Genomic DNA, 19,294 nt, shown 5'->3' on the forward strand with positions numbered 1-19,294 from the left:
TTAGTTTGTACTTACTGCCTTGCCATTTTGTTCTATGTTTAAATACTTGTCTTGTAGAAAAGCGTCTTCTGTTTTGTCTGTAGTAGTCCAACTATTAGCCCAGTCCTGCGGGCTTTTGGGGGTTCATGGCTCCTTCCCACGGTCCTCTGGATTCCTGGTCTGCATTGTGCAACTCCCTAAGTCAGGGTCACCAACTAAACTTTTATGAAAAGAATTAAGTAAGAATATGTTATTGAGGGCATATGTGAACTTTCTTGATGCTTTCCTATTAGCTTTATATCCATGCTGCATCCATTTGGCTTTTTCACACGGTAGTTTTTATGTTATTCAACATCAGCTATTGTTGATCGCCTGTGTGCCAGGCTCTGGACTTACAAGATAGATAGGGACCTTCCTCTTAAGGAGATCACGTACTGGTAGGGTGGGGCCAGATGGTGAAAAGTAAATAGGTGAATAAGATAATTCAAATAGTTCCAATAGCCATGAAAAAAGATATTGGATGGCTAAAGATGATGGAGTGCAGGGGTGGGGAGTGGATTGGGGACTGCGCGACGCATTAGAAGAGGAAACCAGTTTTGTAAGAGATGGGGAAGAACATTCTAGGTGGAGGGAATAGAAACTGCAAACGTCTCTTTTTGATGCTTTTGAAGCAAGATTGCAACATATAGTATGAACTCTGTGTAACCTGGATTTCAATTAATGCCTTCGCCTGCGTATGTCTTATTTTATAGGTTTATTTCTGCGCCATATGATCTTGGCATACAGTAAGCTTTCTTTCAGTCAAGTATTTAAACTGTACACCGCCCTTCAACAGTACTTCCAAAACGGTGAGAAGAAGTCAGTGGAGGATGCTGACATGGAACTGACCAGCAGAGAGGAGGGTGAAAGAAAAATGGAAAAGGAAGAACTTGATGTATCTATAAGGTAATTTGGGTTTTTCGGATAGGCATCCCTTTCCTGTGAAATAGCATAATTACAGGCTTAGTAAATCCTCATTCATTCAGAGTTCACATGCTGGCCACTATCTTTTTGCCTCTCCAGATCCAAGAAGTGGACCCATATGGGCTGCATCAGTGAGTGGGCTCCTTGCCCTCTGACATCTGATTGGGAGGCACTGGTGGGAAATCCAGAGTGAGGAGAGTGGGGACAGGGCGTTGATCCACTTGCTCCCTTACTTCAGGGTCATGGTGGACTGGCTGTAGGGTCATACTTCTATCAGGTGGTCCTCCCTGCATTATTCTGGGGTTGGGGAAGTAGGAAGGTTTCCCTGGCCTGGGGTGTAAGGTGCCCCACTGTTACCAGTCCTGGGGACTGTATTGTCCCTTATGGCTTCTCTGTGTCCTGCCCCTGGTTTTTTAAGTGGTCCTTTTTAAAACTCTTCTCAAATCACCGTGTTTGAATGTGCCATTTGTTTCCTGCTGGGACCCCGACTGATAGTGTTCCATGTCAGCATCCAGCAGGAGCTAATGACTGAGTCAGTGAAAATGGATTGAGTGCCTACGGAAGTTTAAGCATTGGGGATGACGTGCCACTGCTCACCTAGTTGTTTAACCTCAAAACTTTGGCGTGTCCTTGGTTCCTCCCTCTTTGTCACCCTGACAGCTAGTGCTTCGGCAGGCCAGTCAATTGTTCCTCCACGATAGTTTTTGTTTTTGCAATTTATTTATTTATTTTGAGAGAGAGAGAGAGACAGACAGACAGACAGACAGACTCGGGGCTCAAACTCCCGAACCGTGAGATCACAACCTGAGCTGAAATCAGGAGTCTGACGCATAACTAACGGAGCCACTCAGACACCCCCATGATAGTTTGGACTTAGGTCATTTGTCTCCATCATCACTGCTGCCCCTGCAGCCCAAACACTGCATTTTCTTAGTGGATGACTTCTGTAGCCTCTTCACTGGCCTCCTTGCCTCCACTCTTGTCTCCCTGCAATCTGTTTTTCTTATTTATTTGTTTGTTTGTTTATTTAAGTAATCACTCCACCCAACATGGGGCTCGAACTCATAACCCTGAGATTAAGAGCCTCATACTCTATCAACTGAGCCAGCCAGGCACCCCTCCCTGTCATCTATTTTTCATGCATCATCCGGGGGAATCTTTGTGAATGTAAATCACGCCATGGCACCCTTCTGCTCCAGACCCTCAGCCATTGTCCTTGAAATTTAGATGAGAATCCAAGCTTATCACAGCCTCAGTGCCTGTGTGATCAGGCCCCATCATCCTCCCTACCTCTTGCTGCTTATTCTCCCCTTCACTCTCAGGAGTCCACCTGCTCAGGCGTGCTTTTGGCTTTGTGAACACTCACCCTGACTTCTTCTGATTTCAGCTCCAGTGTCATCACACGGGCCTTCGCTGACCACATACCTGAAGTAACCTCCGTCCCAAATATTCCTGGCAGCTTTAGTTCCTTCATAGCTCTTCTCACTGAGTAACTTGTTACATTTATGTGCTTACTCGTTTGTATCTGTTTCTTCTGCCTTAGCATCCCTTCAGATCTAAGACCCTTCTCTGTCTTGCTTCATCGCATTTTTGCCAGTGCACCGTGTAGTGCGTGTCTCATAGAATGTGCCTGTGTGTGCTGGGTGAATGAATGCAGGAAATCAACATAGGCAGTCTGTCACTCACACTGGCGAGTGGTCTCATAACATACTTTTTACTGCCTTCCCTCACTTTGCTGTCTTGCTTCCCCTTCACGCGAACTGTTACCTGGGATCACCTCCCAAATAAACTACTGCTACTTGGAGGGAAAAACACATGTGTGTGTATACATATGTGTATATTCCATATTCCCTGATCTCAAGGAGCCCACAGTGTGGTAAAGAAGACTGACACCCAACAGATCATTATACGGCAGTGTGCTCAGCTCTGATTTAAGTAAGCCTCACCTGCCCTAAGAAGGCTGGCTAACTGCCTTTGGGGTGTGGTTCCTGTGAGTGGCCTTTGTATGGTTGTGTGAATTGTTTAGCACATGCTTGGGCTCTGGGCTCCAGGGATTATATATTACCTTTAAATACTTCCAAACCTCCCTTACTTATCTTTGTTTACAGATGCCTTTCCTCTAGCGGAGAGGCAGGAAAGTGTGGGGTTAAGAGTCTGATTGTGGCCTCGGACTGCTGGGTTTGAATTCTGACTCCTCCACTTATTCCCTGTGAGACTCTGAGCCAGTTACTTACCCTCTCTGTGCTTCAGTGTCTTCATCTGTAAAGTGGGGGATCTGATTCCTTCCTCAGAGGGTTGTTGTGACAATCAAATGTCAAGTCCGCATAAGTGTTCTGAACTGTGCCTGGCGTGTAGTACATGTTCAACAAATACTGGCTATTCTTATTCTCTTGTTTCTTTTTTAGCTGAGACCCCCTAAGGAGTGCATTGGGGCTGTCCTGTAATCTTTGTTCTGGCTACTTAATATGCTTCAAGTAGCAGAATGTCACGTCTTGTAAAATGTTAAAATTCAGACTTGTTTTGCGTTGGCTTTCTCCTAAATTAATCCCATTTAATTAGGTCTAGCTACATTTTTTGTTTTTATCCTGTTGTAAGAATTCATTTGTGTGTGACCCAGTGGATTTGCTATGAAGATGTATCATTTCATGTCAAATCACTATGTTGTACACCGGAAACTAATGTAACATTGTGTGGAAAAAGAAAAGGAAAAAAGTGTATAGTGATTTACAATGTATACAAAATTTTGGGGGGCGCCTGGGTGGCTGAGTCAGTTGAGTGCCCCGACTCTTGATTTTGGCTCAGGTCATGATCCCAGGGTCCTAGGATTGAGCCCCACATTGGGCTCCGTGCTGAGCGTGGAGCCCGTTTGAGATTCCTCTCTCTCCTCTGCCCCGCTCCCCAACTGGTGCTTTCTTTCTCTTAAAAAAAAAAACAAAACTTAAAAAAGTAGGGGTGAACAATTTGAAACCATAAGAACTGAGAATCAAATTGTGTACTTATTACAATTTTATATCTTCAAAGATGAAACTGGAATGTTATTTCATTTAAAATGTACAACATGCGGAATGCTCTGTAATGGTAAAAAAATGTACACCAATGTAAATTTTTATAATTTTCCAGTAAATGACATTTCTGGATCAAAGAAAAAGGTATAGTTTCAGAAAATAGCATACATATAGTAAACTGAATTTTGTCACTGAAATTAAGAGGTATATTATTTAAACATTCTCATTAAGTATTATAATGAGGGTTTTAAAATTATTTTTTTAATGTAAGTAATCTCTACACCCAGTATGGGCCTTGAACTCACGACCCTGAGATCAAGAGTCACATGCTTTTCTGACTGAGCCAGCCAGGTGTCCCTAGAATATATTTACATTAAAAAAAAAAAAAGAATATATTGCAGTCGTTTCTTGGTTCTTTTAAAGAGGGAAATCTTATTTTCTGGTGATCTTTTCTAATGTTTTATTGCATTTATGAAAAGTTTCTCAATTTAGCCCTTTTATTCTTTTCTTTCTTTCTTTCTTTCTTTCTTTTTTTTTAAGTTATTGGAATGTTTTCAGGTCTCTTTTCTTCAGGAAAGTTATTTTTTTTGCCCCAGAAATTTGTATTAAAATTAGAAAGGGGAAAGAAATATTGTATAGTTTGTAAATCTCCCGTCCTCCAATGAAATTACTCCTGTTTGGAAAGAGGAGCCCGACTGTTAATTTAGAAGGGAGGGAATAAATATTCAGTCAACACGTGTTTGTCATTAAAAACAAATCCAATCACAGATGCACCTGGGTGGCTCAGTCAGTTAAGCGTCTGACTTCGGCTCAGGGCATGATCAGGTTTGTGAGTTCGAGCCCTATATCGGGCTCTGTGCTGACTGCTCAGAGCCTAGAGCCTGCTTCGGATTCTGTGTCTCCCTCTCTCTGCCCCTCCCCTGCTCATGCTTTGTCTCTCCCTCTTTCAAAAATAAATAAACATTAAAAAAATTAAAAAAGCCATCGCAGAAGAGAGGGCACGCTGAAACTTAACCTCTGTGCTTGCTTTGCTGGCACTTGCCAATGGCCTGCAGTGAGGAGCTGGCTGATAGGTTTGCCCCACGTGAGTCTGTAGTGGAGGCTTCTGGTCTGCAAGCTGCTGCAGTTACAGCTTCTCTTTACTCCTAAAAGGAACTAACAGAAGTAGAAATTCTCTGGTATTTCTTCCCTTGATTTAATATAAATCTCCCAAATTTGTTAATTTATTCAACAAATAGTGCTTCCCATGTGCCAGGCACCCCGTTAAGGTGCTGTGTTGTCAGCCAGGAGGACAAAGTCCAGTCCTCGAGGGGTTACGTGGGGGAAGGTCAGATGATAGAGAGCCAACTGATAAGGAACGTAGTTTCAGAGCAATGCAGTGCAATCAAGAGGAGGGGGGACCCACGGGTGGAGAGTAACTGGGGGTTCCACTGGGGAGGGGCCTTTGGACTGGGAGCTAGGTAATGAAGGAGCCAGGGGAATTGCCAGAGCACACAGCTTCCAAGACAGGAGAAGCTGGCATATCGGAAGCATAGGTGGAGGGCAGTGTGGCTGCATCATGCCCTCTGGTCACATACCTCAGAAGGGCTAGGGTCCTTGCTTCCTCCTTGGATATTTAGTAACTGTTCCTGTCTCAGTCCCTCGCCTCCCCTGCTTCTGTCAATACCCTGCTCAGAAACCTCCCCAGATTCCACAAAGTCTCCTCACCTGGTGTTCCAGGCCTTCCACAGTTGACCTCTCTGACCTTACCTTTAGTTTCTGAGCTTGGATCCCTGGCGTCTTTTGTTTCTGTTTCCTGAAATGTCTTCTTCCTTCCTCATCATTTTCTCTGCTCCTTCCCAACTAGCAAGTGATTTTCCCACTTCTCAGTACAGAGTTCATATCACCCTTGGCCTTTACCATTTACTGCCATCTTTTCACCTGGGCTGGCCTCAGCTTTCCCCAAGATTAAGCCTGTTAGCCCACTGTATATCCTCCAGGACCTAAACTGGTGTTTTACGTATTGCAAGTGGTCAAAAACAAAAAAATAAAACCTTTGTGGATTGATTAATCTCATATGTATTGTTTTAAGTGTTTATTTATTTTTGAGAGAGAGAGACAGCTCAAGCAGGGAAGGGACAGAGAGAGGGAGACACAGAATCTGAAGCAGGCTCCAGGCTCTGAGCTGTCAGCCCAGAACCCGATGTGGGCTTGAACCCATGAACTGTGAGATCATGACCTGAGCCAAAGTTGGATGCTTAACTGACTGAGCCACCCAGGAGCCCTGATTAATCTCACATTAAAAAAATTTCAATTACAGTGGTAGATTTAAGCCCTTTAGGGGAATTTCCAGATTCCTGAGAATCTTACAAATGCCATGTACTAGGTTCATATTAAAAATGCGCATCTTTGGGGCACCTGGGTCGCTCAGTTGGTTAAGCATCCAACTTCAGCTCAGGTCATGGAACTCACGGTTCATGAGTTCGAGCCCCGCATCGGGCTCTCTGCTGTCAGCACAGAGCCAGCTTCAGATCCTCTGTCCTCCTCTTTCTCCTCCTCCCTATGCATGCTGTCTCTGTCTCTCTCAAAATAAATAAACTTAAAAAAAATGCACATCTTTGCATGAGCACCTGGGTGGCTCAGTTGGTTAAGTATCTGACTCTTGATTTTGGCTCAGGTCATGATCTCACAGTTCAGTTCATGAGATCAAGCCCCCTTGCTTGGGATTCTGCTCTCCTCTCTGTTTCTCGCCCCCCCTCAAAATAAATAAGTAAACATTTTTTTTAAATGCACATCTTTGCCAACTTTTGAGTACAGTTTTACAAGATTCATGGACTTCTTAGAGCCCATCCCTGAACCAAGCTTAAGTGCCCTTGATTTATAGACTAGTAAGTCTAAAATTCTGTCTCAGCTAATAACTGAATTTATAAGCAAGGTATACTTGAACCTTTTTCCTAAGTGGGTAGCCTTTTTCCTAAATTGAATACTTTTGTGGCTTCTTAAGAATTACTTTTTTCCTGCATATATTTGTGAGGCCTTAAGGAAACCAAGGAAGAGTCAGTAAAGGATGGTTTGGGCCATGGGGTTTTTACTTGCTCTTCCCAAGCTGGTTCATGTCAGCCATGATTGCCACCATGGAGGCCAGAACCAAATTCGATCTTCATTTATGGGATCTGTATTTCTGTTTCTTATAGAATCAGTTTGCATGATGCTGATTTTCTCTATTTTATTAACCTTATTGCTCCTGTGTCCTTCCTTATAAGCTACCCCCAATTTTCAGGGACAGGGGAAGGGTTTAAATAAAGCATTTGGTAACTGTGAGCATTGTGGACTTCTAAGATTTTGTTTTTAAGTAATCTCTACACCCATCATGGGGCTCCAAGATCAAGGGGCGCCCGGGTGGCTCAGTTGGTTGAGGGTCCAACCTTGGATCAGGTCATGATCTCACAGTTTGTGGCTTTGAGTCCTGTGTAGGGCTCTGTGCTGACAGGTCAGAGCCTGGAGCCTACTTCAGATTCTGTGTCTCCCTCTCTCTCTGCCCCTCCCCCTCTCACACACTATCTCTCTCTCAAAAATAAACACACACACACACAAAATAAAATTTAAAAAAAACAAACCAAAACTTTGAGATTAAGAGTTGCCTGCTCTACTGACCAGGGCAGCCAGGTGCCCTGAGTGTTGTGGACTTTAGAGGCAGATGGGACCAGAAGCCTGTGTCTAGTTTCATTCAGAGTCTCACCTGTCTCTAGCCTTTTTGCATGCAGCCATATATAATTATGCCAAGCCTTGGGTTTAACCTTGGTTAAAGCGGTGTGCTAAGAGAAAAGGACTTCTTACTGTCCTGATACTTAACTGTTTTCCATTTGAGAACTTGGCCTGTGAATTTTTTTCCATTTCCCTCTAGGTCACTATTGTGTTACTGATCTTTGTTAGACCTGGGCTGGAGCTGGTTCTTGGCAGCTCTGATGGCTGCAGAATCTGATACACTGGTTAGGGATTATTAAGTAATATTTAACAAAAATGAAGCCAAGAGGGGTGCCTGAGTGGCTCAGTTGGTTAAGTGTCTGATTTTGGCTCAGGTCATGATCTCACAGTTTGTGGGTTTGGGCCCCATGTCCGTCCAGCTCAGCTCTGTGCTGACAGCTTGGAGCTTGGAGCCTGCGTCAGATTCTCTGTCTGCCTCTCTCTCTGCCCCTACCCCCCTTGCACTCTCTCCTCTCTAAAAAGTAAATAAATAAACATTAAAAAAAAAAAAGTCACCTGGGTGGCTCAGTCAGTCGAGCGTCTGACTTCAGCTTAGGTCATGATCTCATGGTTCATGAGTTTGAGCCCCGCATGGGGCTTGCTGCTATCAGCGCAGAGCCCGCTTTGGATCCTCTGTCCCCCTCTCTTTATGCCCCTCCCCCACTCATGCTCTATCAAAAATAAACATTAAAAAAAAGAAAAAAAGAAATGAAGCCAAGAGAATATTAGAGCAGTGTTTCCCAAAGTGTTTTCTGTGGAACACTAGTACTTCATAAAAGATGTGAGGAAAGGATTCTTTGGTCAATTAGTTTGGTAAATGATACATTAAACAAAAGTAAATGAAGTTTCAGGGTGCCTGGGTGGCTCAGTCAGTTGAGCAGACAACTTTGGCTCAGGTCATGATCTCGTGGTTCGTGGGTTCAAGCCCCGCGTTGAGCTCTGTCCTGACAGCTCAGAGCCTGGGGCCTGCTTCAGATCCTGTGTCTCCCTCTCTCTCTGCCCCTCTCCTGCTTATGCCTCTGTCTCTCTCTGTCTCTCAAAAATGAATAAGTGTTAAAAAAATAAAATAAAAAAAGTAAATGAAGTTTCTTTTTGTTGGATTTCTCTCAGGTGCATCATTAATCTCGAATTAAGATAGAGCATACAACTGTCTCCAAATTACATAACCTCAGAAGAATTTTTTCTTCTTTCAGAATATCCATTTATATATTATTTATGTGAAAGTTTGAAAACTGCTTGTATTAGATGCAGAGTGCTTATGAAAACATTATTTATGAGTAAATATTGATTTTTACACTTATCAAAATCTTGTAGAGCAGGCATTTCTTAGAGTCATGTGGCAAAAGGGATTACTCATACTTTTCCTCTCAAAATAAGACTTTTCTATTGTGTATATGCAGATTTGTCAAGTCTAGGTTTATACCCGTATATTCCTTGTCTGTTAAATCTGCATAATCTAAACTTCTAGGCAAATGGTTATGTCTTAGGAGAAGCCACTTTCTCCTGCTCTGAAGTATCCCACATCTTGTATCTGTAGCAAGGAGTTAGAAACTCTCCATCCATTCATTTCCCAATCTCTTGAGTGCCTGTTTTATTTCTAGGCATGGCACTAGGTATTGGCGTCCAGTTGTAAGTACGAGCAGCCAGGTGTGGCAATGCATAGGTGCTGTGCTCAGCCTCTCTAGTAGGAGACAGTGGCAGCTCAAATGAGAGATGGCAGGAGAGATTCTTGGAGGACATCACACGTCAGTTAGTCTTGAATGATGGATGGTGTACCGTAGTCCAACAGTGGGCAGGACAATGGGCTTTCAGGCCAAGGAAGCAGCAGGGGCATCTTGGTGCCATAGGAGATCTGCGAGGACCTCATCAGGCTGGGAATGTGGGTGAGAAAGAAAAGGCAAAGGAGAGAGGTAGTAGCTAGGATCACTCATGGAGCATTGCACCTGCCCTGCTATAATAAAATCCCCAGTGTGGATTTTATTCTGGAAGCTGGCTACCACGATAGATTCGCATTGTAGAAAGGTCACGCTATGTAGAATTTAGGTCTATAGCTGTCCATAGTTACATGGTGTGAACTTTGGCAGGTCATTCAACATCACTTTTTAAGTATGTCTTTTCTATTCCTGAGAGGAGAGAATTAATTTTAAAAGTTTTTGAGATCTTCTGATGAAGCCATTTGACTTGGTTAGCATTACCGTTCTTGCTGTTGTGGAATTTTTTTGTTTGTTTGTTTGGCTTTTTAAGTTTTTAATGCCATTATAGTTAACACACAGTGTAATACTGGTTTAATGTGTACAGTAATTTGACATTTCATAAACCCCCGGTGCTCAACACACGTGTGCTCCTTAATCCCCATCACCTAGTTCACCCTTCCATTTTGTGTAATTCCTTGTTATTTTTGTTTTATTCTTTTCCAGAGAAGAGGAGGTATCTTGCAGTGGGCCTCTCTCCCAAAAACAAGCAGAATTTTTTCTTTCTCAACAGGTATGTGTTAATTCTGTTATTTATCATGAACTTTAAAAAAAATATGTCATCACATACGCCTGTTTCGTTGGTAGGCTAATTAGTGAATCTGCTTTCTTCCTTATTCTTGGTCCTCTTTCCTTTACTAACAATACAGTTGTGGTTATGTGTTCTTTCCGATTTTGTGTGTGATTTTCTTTTTCTTTTCTTCTTTTTTTTTTTTTTAATAGATTTTATTTTTAAGTAATCTCTACCCCCATCATGGGGCTCAAACTTAAAATGCTGATATCAAGAATTGAATGCTCTACAAACTGAGCCAGCCCAGTGCCCCATGATTTTATTTTTCTTAAAGTTATAATGCATGCTCATTTTATAATAGTGTGTGACTAACACAGGTCAAAAATGTGCTTTGGAAGACTTACTTCTCTTCCCCCAACATTTTATTATGGACATTTTCGAACAGAAAGAAAAGTTGAAGAGCATTGCACAGTGAATACCTATATACCCGTCACCCAGATGCCACAATTAGTATTTTGCTCTGTCTTTATCAATACCTACACGTCCTCTATCCAGCCACCATTTCATCTTATTTTTTGATGTATTTCAAGTTGCAGACACCGGTACAGTTCACTCCCAACGTTTCTTTCTTTCTTTTTTTTTTTTTAACCCCAAACATGTCTTGCTGGTGCTTTTGAGCCATACTTTTTCATTTGCTCGGAAACAGAAGCTGAATATTTTTCTCCCATGTTTTTTTCGAGCATAGAATTTTGATATTTTGTTCTACTTTTCTAATTCTCCTTATTTTGTTATTAATTTTCTTTTTGCAGAAAGATGTACTGTTTAGGTCTAGCTGAAAAGTCATAGAATCACCCCTGCAGATGAATTTCAAACAGATTAGAAAAAAACCCTCTAGACAACCGGTGAAGTATGGAGGAGACAGTATAGCTAGAGCCTCACCACATTCTCACACTTCATTCAGTCCGTTACAGGTGGATTAAAGGGTAAATGTGAATATTTAAAGGTATAATTAGACCAGAAGGAACTACATATTAACTTTTAACTGATCTCTGGGTGGGGAATGACTTTCTGAACATAAAAGCTGTGGAAGAAAGCATGTAGGAGAAGATCATTTGATTTTTCAGCATAAAAATTAGAAACGTCTGCATGTCAGAACACATTCTAACAAAACTAAAAGGCAAACAATAAAATAGGAAAAAGTATTTGCAATAAATATGGCAGTCACAGGGTTAATACTTTTGCTTTAAAAATCGTATTATCAAAGACTTTGATGATAAGACAAACTTTATACTATTGAATGAAAAGAGCAGGAAGTAAAATGATATACAGTGTTCTAGTTTTATTAAAAATATGGTCTATGTATGCACATATAGAAAAAAGACTGGAATAAGACACTGACATATCAGTAGTGTTATTTCTGGGTGGAGGGGTTACAGATGATTTTTGTTTTCTTCCGTATGTCTTTCCATGTTTTGGAATCTTCTATAATAAAATGAATTCAAATGAAATTAGAAATTATTATTACTTACAAATAAAAATTTGTTTAGGTAAAGTCGAAGAGTTTGTAATCAAGTTAAGTACTAAAATTAATTTAGGACTGGTTTTCTAACATATTTTATATAATCATTGCTGGTACCATCTACTTGAAACAGATAGCCAGGAGTAGGGCATCTGGGTGCTGTGAGGCCCTTTGCCAGGCTAGAAGTGCACACTACCTGCCCTGAAGGCACTCACAGTCCGGGGTGGGGTCACACTGGCACTTTTAATGTAGGTTGCTAAGTACTGTAGGAAGGGTTCCTGCAGGGGCCTACGGGAGCATCTAGGGACTTACAGGACCTTACCTAGTCTAAAAGCTGATATAAGCAAGTGATGAAAGTCTACATGGGGTCCTGAAGGACAAGTAGGAGTTTGCAAGGCATGTGAGGAGTGTGTGGATGGGGAGAGGGAGTTGGCAGGCTTTTTGTCTCAGGAAGAGGAAACACTGTGGCCAAGAGGAGAGGAACAGTGGGAAGGAACATAGGGGATCCTAGTCAGTATACATTTCCATATGTTGACCGGCCACATCTTTCTTCTGAGTTGTCATCTTTAAATTTCAGGCTTCTTTGTTAAAGAATGATGAGACAAAAGCCCTCACTCCAGCTTCTCTGCAGAAAGAACTGAACAACTTGTTGAAATTTAATCCTGATTTTGCTGAAGCGGTGAGTCTTTTGAGTTGGAAAGCCACAATCAGGCTACTCTTTATATTGAAGAGCCATGCAAATGAGGATTGTCCCATTGGCCCAGTTTCTTGGAAAGAAATGTTGTTGGCAAGTCTATAAGCCTGGGTTGCAAAGCTTTCCCTCCTACCCCCTCGTCCCTGGGCCATTAGGGGTTTCTTCAGTCCCTTTTCTGTTGCTATTCCTATTCATTCATCATCTCTCTGAGGCTGTGAATTATTGACAGATGATAGAGTAGACTGATTTTTTTTTTAAGTTTTGGGACTAAAAATTCTTTTCCTTTCTCTTGTCAAGTTTTTTTGTTTTTTCCCCAAATTCAAATAATTCCATTCCTTACTGGATTTTTACCCAGAAAACTTTCTTTTCTTTTTAAAAAACTTTCTTAATAACACCTGGATTTGACGTCTGACTTTACTCACATGCAGAAATATATCTCCTTTGCGCCATAGTAACTGCAGTCTGCCTTTTGGAGGGAAATTAAATTCAGTGAATCAGAAGAAATGAAAATAGTGTCAAAATACATGACAATGTATTTTTCTAAGTGTAACTTAGTAAACTAGTTACACTCACTGTGTTTTGACTTGGACATTTAGAGAACTTAATTTTATATTATAATTTTAAAAATGTTTATTTATTTTTGAGAGAGAGAAAGAGTGTGAGAGGGGGAGGGGCAGAGAGAGGGAGACACAGAATCTGAAGCAGGCCTCAGGCTCTGAGTTTCAGCACAGAGACCAACCTGGGGCTCAAACTCACAAGCCATGAGATCATGACCTGAGCTCAAGTTGTGTGCTTAACAACTGAGCTACCCAGGCATCCTTTATAATTTGTATATGAATTCAGGTCTTAAAATTTTTATTATTGAAGAGTGCCTGGGCGGCTCGGTTGTTAAGTGTCCCACTCCTGATTTTGGCTCAGGTCATGATCTCTCAGTTCATGGGTTCAATTGCCTCATCAGGCTCCATGCTGACAGTGTGGAGCCTGCTTGGGATTCTGTCTCCTTCTCTATCTGCCCCTCCCCTGCTTGCTCTCTCTCTCTCTCTCTCTCTCTCAAAATAAATAAATATAAATTAAAAAAATTTTTTTTTAAATTTTTATATTTGAGCTTACAGTCTTCCTCAATACCTGAGGTAGGTGAGGCCCCCCCCTCCCCCCAATCATCCTGGGGTCCTAGTATAACCAGTGGCATAGTGGGTATATATTTGGCATAAAACTCTGACACAGATCATAATGGGGCTCCCATTTTTCATTTGGCGACTTCCTAGCCCATTCCTAGGGAGGAAACAAACCACTGTATCTTGAACTTGCTTCATCCTGCCAGTGGGAAAACATAAAGCTAAACTGTCTTCACGGAGTGCGGAGGAACACGGGTATTTGCAGCTAGTGGGACGCTCTGAATTAGTCTCAAGCCAGTGGAAGCTGAACATTTAAAATATGTGGATTGTTTCTTGTTTCAGCACTATCTCAGCTACTTAAACAACCTCCGGGTCCAAGATGTCTTCAGTTCAACACACAGCCTCCTTCATTATTTTGATCGCTTGATTCTTACTGGGGCCGAAAGCAAAAGTAATGGGGAAGAGGGCTACGGCCGGAGCCTGCGATACGCCGCGCTGAACCTGGCCGCCCTGCACTGCCGCTTCGGTCACTAGTGAGTTAATAGGTTTTTGTTTCTGCAGAAACTGAAGAAATCAACTCTCAAATGTTAACGAAGATGTAGGTTTTAAATGCAGTGTTGAAAAATCAAAAGGGACGTCTGGGTGGCTCAGTCAGTTAAGCGTGGGACCCTTGATTTTGGCTCAGGTCATGATCTCATGGTTGGTGGAATTGAGCCCTCGACTGGTTCTGCGCTGACAGTGGAGCCTGCTTGGAGTTCCCTCTCTCCTTCTCTCTGCCCGGTTCCTGCTTGCACTCTTTTTCTAAAAATAAAAGAAGAAGAAAGAGGAGGAGGAGGAAGTAGGAGGAAGAAGAAGAAGAAGAAGAGGAAGAAGAAAGATACCCTCCTACCTGGGCTTGTCAATAACTTCCCAAGAGGGAAGTTCCATGGACAGCAGTTAATGAAGACCTTCTCCTTAAGCAGTCTGCCCCCTGGTGTCACCAGTGAGCATTACTAGCTAGTGTATGGCCTCTTTCCTTACTTCTAAGAACAATAGCCTTTGAATTAAAAGGAAATTAGGTCATTAGGCCAGAGATTCCCAAAAGGAATTTTTGGAGGTAATGATGGGGATACAAAAGCTATTTTCAGTATTTCAAAAAGCCAAAATGAAGTTGTACCTTTACTGGATAAAACACTGTATGGCTCACTAAGCCACATATTTGTGCTTTTGGACAGAATTCAGGCAGCTCAGTGAGGTGACACTGGCTTATGCCATTGCTAAGATATGCTTATGATTTTAATGAATAAAAATAGGAAAATTGCCCAATTATTTAGTAAATGGAGTTATGTCATTAAAACCTTAAAACATGGGGGCTATTTTGGAAACTGAAATAATGTGAATAAGGGTGAAAAAACTGGGAATTATTCATTGAAGGGGTCTCCCTGCCCCCCGTGACTTTTTCTCATTTGAGAAAAATGAGGTCTCTGCTACAGGCATCTTTGAATAGAGACTGTAGGGTATGTTACTGTAAATATGGTGTCCAAAGTTCAAGAGCTGAGACTTCTACCCCTTCACTATGGGTCAGAAATGCTACTAATTTGTTTTATTTTTATTTGTATTATTTTTTTACTTTAGAGAAAGAGTGAGTAGGGGAGGGGGGCAGAGGGAGAGAGAGAGAAACTTTTTAAAAAAGTTTATTTTGAGAGACAGAGTATGAGCAGGGGAAGGGGGGACAGGGGGAGAGAGAGAAACTCAAAGTTTATTTATTTGGGGGGGGGGGAGGGGCAGAGAGCGAGGGAGAATCCCGAGCAGGCTCTGGCTCAAACTCAAGAAACTGTGAGATCATGGCCTCAGCCAAAATCAAGAGTTAGATGCTTAATCGACCAAGCCATCCAGGAGCCCTGAGAGAGAGAATCTTAAGCAAGCTCTGTGCAGAGTCTGACATGGGTCTCAATCCCACAATCCTAGGATGATGACCTGAGCAGAAATCAAGAGTCGGATCTCAACAGACTGAGCCACCCAGGTGGCCCTCTGTTAATTTCTGATTGTCTCATTTTAAAAGGGACATTGACAGGCTGGAGCTTGTGTAGGGGACACTCTCCTTGTAGGTGTTCAAAGCCATGTCATATGAACAGTGTGGGAAGGGTATGAGAATGGTGAGCCTGGAGAGAAAATGATTTAGCCAAGCACGTGTTTGGCATCTTCATGTAGTAAAAGGTCATGTGAAGACAGCTTAGATTCCTGGAGAAGAACGAGAGCTAGGATGTGCAAGGGAAAGACAGTGCTTGCCTCATGATAAGGTTTTTCCACATGGAACCTCTAAGGAAGGGCCAGTGGGGTGCTCAAGCCTAGACCAGAGGTGTCAATGAGGGAATTTAAGCATTACATTGATAGTTGGACTCAGGAAGGTTCAAGGCTACTCCAAACTCCATGATTTTATGAGATTCCATGTTATCTTTTGACAGTCGACTTCTTTTTGCCTGCCCAGCTGTAATGACCTCTTAATTGGGGCCTTCCATTTTTTAGTTGTCATAATAAATAGCAACACTATTTGTAGTATCTACCATTAACCGATTTCTGTGTTTAGACCAGTTTCTGCTAGGGTTTAGAAATATGTATCTAGCATTCTAGATACAAATAATCTGTTGTGCAGAATTTCTTTATATTTACAATATTATCAACAGATACGTAGCTAACTGCATGAAATTAATTGCTAAATTTACTCGGGTCCATGCTTCTTTGTTTCTAGTCCTGGAGCTGTGGGCCCGTATTCATCTCTGTCACGTAGCTTATAGGATTGTGGAGACTTCTTGAAAATCGTTATAGTTGTTTATTGAGCATCTATGGTGTACTGGGTGCTGTTCTAGATGCTGAGGTTACAGCAGTGAAAAAAGAGGGGGAAAAAAGCCGCTGTTTTCATGGAGCTTGCCAGTGGGGGAGATAAACCATAAACAACACTAAACATAAGTGTAATGTATCCAGGTGATAGATGAGGATAAAGGGTCAGGGAGTGCTGTTGTTTTAATAAGGGACACTTCTCCAGCTATATGCACAGATCACTCCTTCAATTTGTGAGTCTCTGTTTAATAAGGTAGCAGGTCAGCCCTCCCTAAGCTCTACTAACTTAATGTATGTATGTATTTGTATATATACATATATATATACACGCACATATATACATATATGTATACACACACACACACACATATATTTTTTAATGTTTATTTTTGAGAGAGAGAGAGAGAGAAAGAGTATGACCAGGGGAGGGGCAGAGAGAGGAGACAGAATCCGAAGCAGGCTCCAGGCTCTGAGCTGTCAGCACAGAGCCCGACATGGGGCTCGAACCCATGAACCGTGAGATCATGACCTGAGCCAAAGTCAGACACTTAACTGACAGAGCCACCCAGGTACCCCTGCTAACTTAATGTTTGAATAGAGATTTAAAGCAGTCTTTAATCTACCTGGGAATCTACCTTTTGATAGATGTATCTGGTTTCTTTATTCAAACAAGTGGTTATTGAGGAACACACCAGCTCTCCCTAATTAAAATGGATTGCGTGAGGCTGATGCTAGAGGTGAAAGAAAATTCCTTATGTAAATGTTTCCTAAATAAGTGATACCCATTGATTCTATTTTGAGATCTTCAGTAACCCTGTGTTTATGAACTTCTTTTCTGTGACTTGCCACTGGGAAACCCAAAGTTTAAGAGCTCACCCTCTGCAGGCTTATAAAGTAGTTGAAGAGATAAAATTAACAAGTAGAAAGTGATTAACAGTAGTATTTAATTAAACACTACAAGGTGGGTTACAGATTGCATTTCTGTGGGTGTTTTCAGAGGTGACAGCTCAGTAGGGCCAAGGATAGTTGGCTGAATTTCTGCAGATCTTGAGATTAGCTCAGATCTCCCAGATGGAGGGGAACCACGTCAGCAGGAAAAAAATCTCAGAAGTGAGTATCCTCAAAATACTTTTTAAAACTAGTTTTGAAAAAATACAAAATTATCAAATGCCATTGTAAAAAAATTCACATAATGCAGAAGGGAGTGCAGTGAAAAGTGAAATATTGTATCCTCTCCTTGTCCATCCTCCCAGTGGTAGACAATTAAAATAAAAATCTTAGGAGCTGAGATCAAGAAAAGCCCTTCCTTCTTGCCCTTTGTAGTAGAAATCCACCTTAGAAAGGACATGTTCTGTCTCCTCTGTTAATGTTTCTCGCTGCTGGGGGAGGAAGTGCCTCTGAGGGAATAAGGTCATTGCTAGAGCTTCCAACCTCAGATGAATTACTGTACAGATGCCTTCCTGTGAAGATGCTTGAACATGTTTGTGATTGTTAATGAGTTATTAATGTTCGGTCTGTCTCTAGTCAGCAGGCAGAGCTCGCCCTGCAAGAGGCGATTAGGATTGCCCAGGAGTCCAACGATCATGTGTGTCTCCAGCATTGCTTGGTGAGCCATCCCCTCCTGTCTCGGAAGTTTTGCCCCTGTGTTGAGTTGGCCTTCTGAAGGTCCCGTTCGAAATGGGTTGTTTTGCTGTTAGAAGGTCCTTAGCAATGAAGGGAAACTAGTTAGGTGGTTGTGGGAATTCAGAAAGGCAACCCATCATTATTATCTTTCTTAATTCATGATTTCTATTTCTCTTTGCGGGGGAATTTCTTGTCTACAGATTTTAATGCAAAGCTAACACATTAAACATTGGCATTAACAAAAAAGTGAATACAACACCTAGTAACTTGATGAGACATCCTCTTGTGAAAGTGTAAACACCAAGCATAGGTAGAACACAGACTTCATTGAACAGTCCCTGAGAATCTCGATTTCTCAATTAAAGGCCATGTGGGGGCTTCATGTTTTTTTTTTCCCCTGGGACATTTGCCACTCACTGCTGTCAGAGGTGAAGATCAGTGGTTTGTTTATTTCAGTCTGACAGTTTTAATGTGTTCAATGGTTTTCATTTAGGTTCATACTTTATGAAAGAGAATTTTAGAGGATTTGTCTGTTTTCTTGCTGAATCTTTCTTATAACCACACTGATATTTGAACAGAACGTTAAGCATTATCATAGTTAGGATACATCCTGATGATTTCTCTTACCAGAGCTGGCTGTATGTCCTGGGGCAGAAGAGATCCGATAGCTATGTTCTGCTAGAGCATTCTGTGAAGAAGGCAGTACATTTTGGGTTACCGGTAAGGCTCATCTCCCTGTGAGATTATTTAAATAAATGGTGTGGTTTTATTCTTGGTAGTTTCATATGACCTTAATTATTAATGAAATCACTAAATTCTATTTGATGGGTTTCTCTCTGCTCCCTTTATCTTAATAACATCTATAAAAGTTCTACTTATCAATTTGATGAGGTCCTTATTTAGTTTATTGATCAACATTGACTTCCACATATTTACTTAGAAAAATTTCAGGAAAGGTTTATTTTTAAATCAGGGGTTGGCAAACTCTTCAGCCCATGGGCCAAATCTGGCTTGCTGCCTGCTTTTATATGTCCCTCAAGCTAAGAATGGGTTTTACATTTTTAAATAGTTGCGGGTAAAAACAACAACAACAGCAAAGAAGAATATGTGACAGAGACCAAATGTGGCCTGCAAAACCTAAATTATTTACTACCTGGCCCTTTATAGAACATGTTTGCTGATCCGTGTTCCAAAAGCAAACAAAGCCAGGAACCAGTAAACCTGACAGGCACATTTGTCCTTTCTTATTTTGAGTGACAGGGAAGGACCTGAGTTTTAGTCCTTGGTGACAAATACTCAGGGGCAATTAAAGGGCATAGTCTCCACACATGTAGTAGTAATGATGGTCAGAATCTAGATTACTGTTCCTCAAAGA

The 19,294-nt window shown here is 41.7% G+C and overlaps 1 protein-coding gene across 2 annotated transcripts in view; it reads left to right on the forward strand.

The window, feature by feature from the left end:
* ANAPC5 (anaphase promoting complex subunit 5) overlaps window positions 1-19,294 on the forward strand; it is a 43,813-nt gene that overhangs the window by 4,775 nt on the left and 19,744 nt on the right. For both annotated transcript variants that reach the window (XM_042910956.1, XM_042910957.1), the window contains exons 4-9: window positions 732-924; window positions 10,088-10,154; window positions 12,248-12,349; window positions 13,822-14,012; window positions 17,821-17,902; window positions 18,550-18,639. In XM_042910956.1, the coding sequence (XP_042766890.1) occupies window positions 732-924; window positions 10,088-10,154; window positions 12,248-12,349; window positions 13,822-14,012; window positions 17,821-17,902; window positions 18,550-18,639 (725 nt within the window). The remainder of the gene's footprint in view (window positions 1-731; window positions 925-10,087; window positions 10,155-12,247; window positions 12,350-13,821; window positions 14,013-17,820; window positions 17,903-18,549; window positions 18,640-19,294) is intronic.

Source organism: Panthera leo, chromosome D3 (genome assembly GCF_018350215.1).
Source record: "Panthera leo isolate Ple1 chromosome D3, P.leo_Ple1_pat1.1, whole genome shotgun sequence".
NCBI classification, from domain to species: domain Eukaryota; kingdom Metazoa; phylum Chordata; class Mammalia; order Carnivora; family Felidae; genus Panthera; species Panthera leo.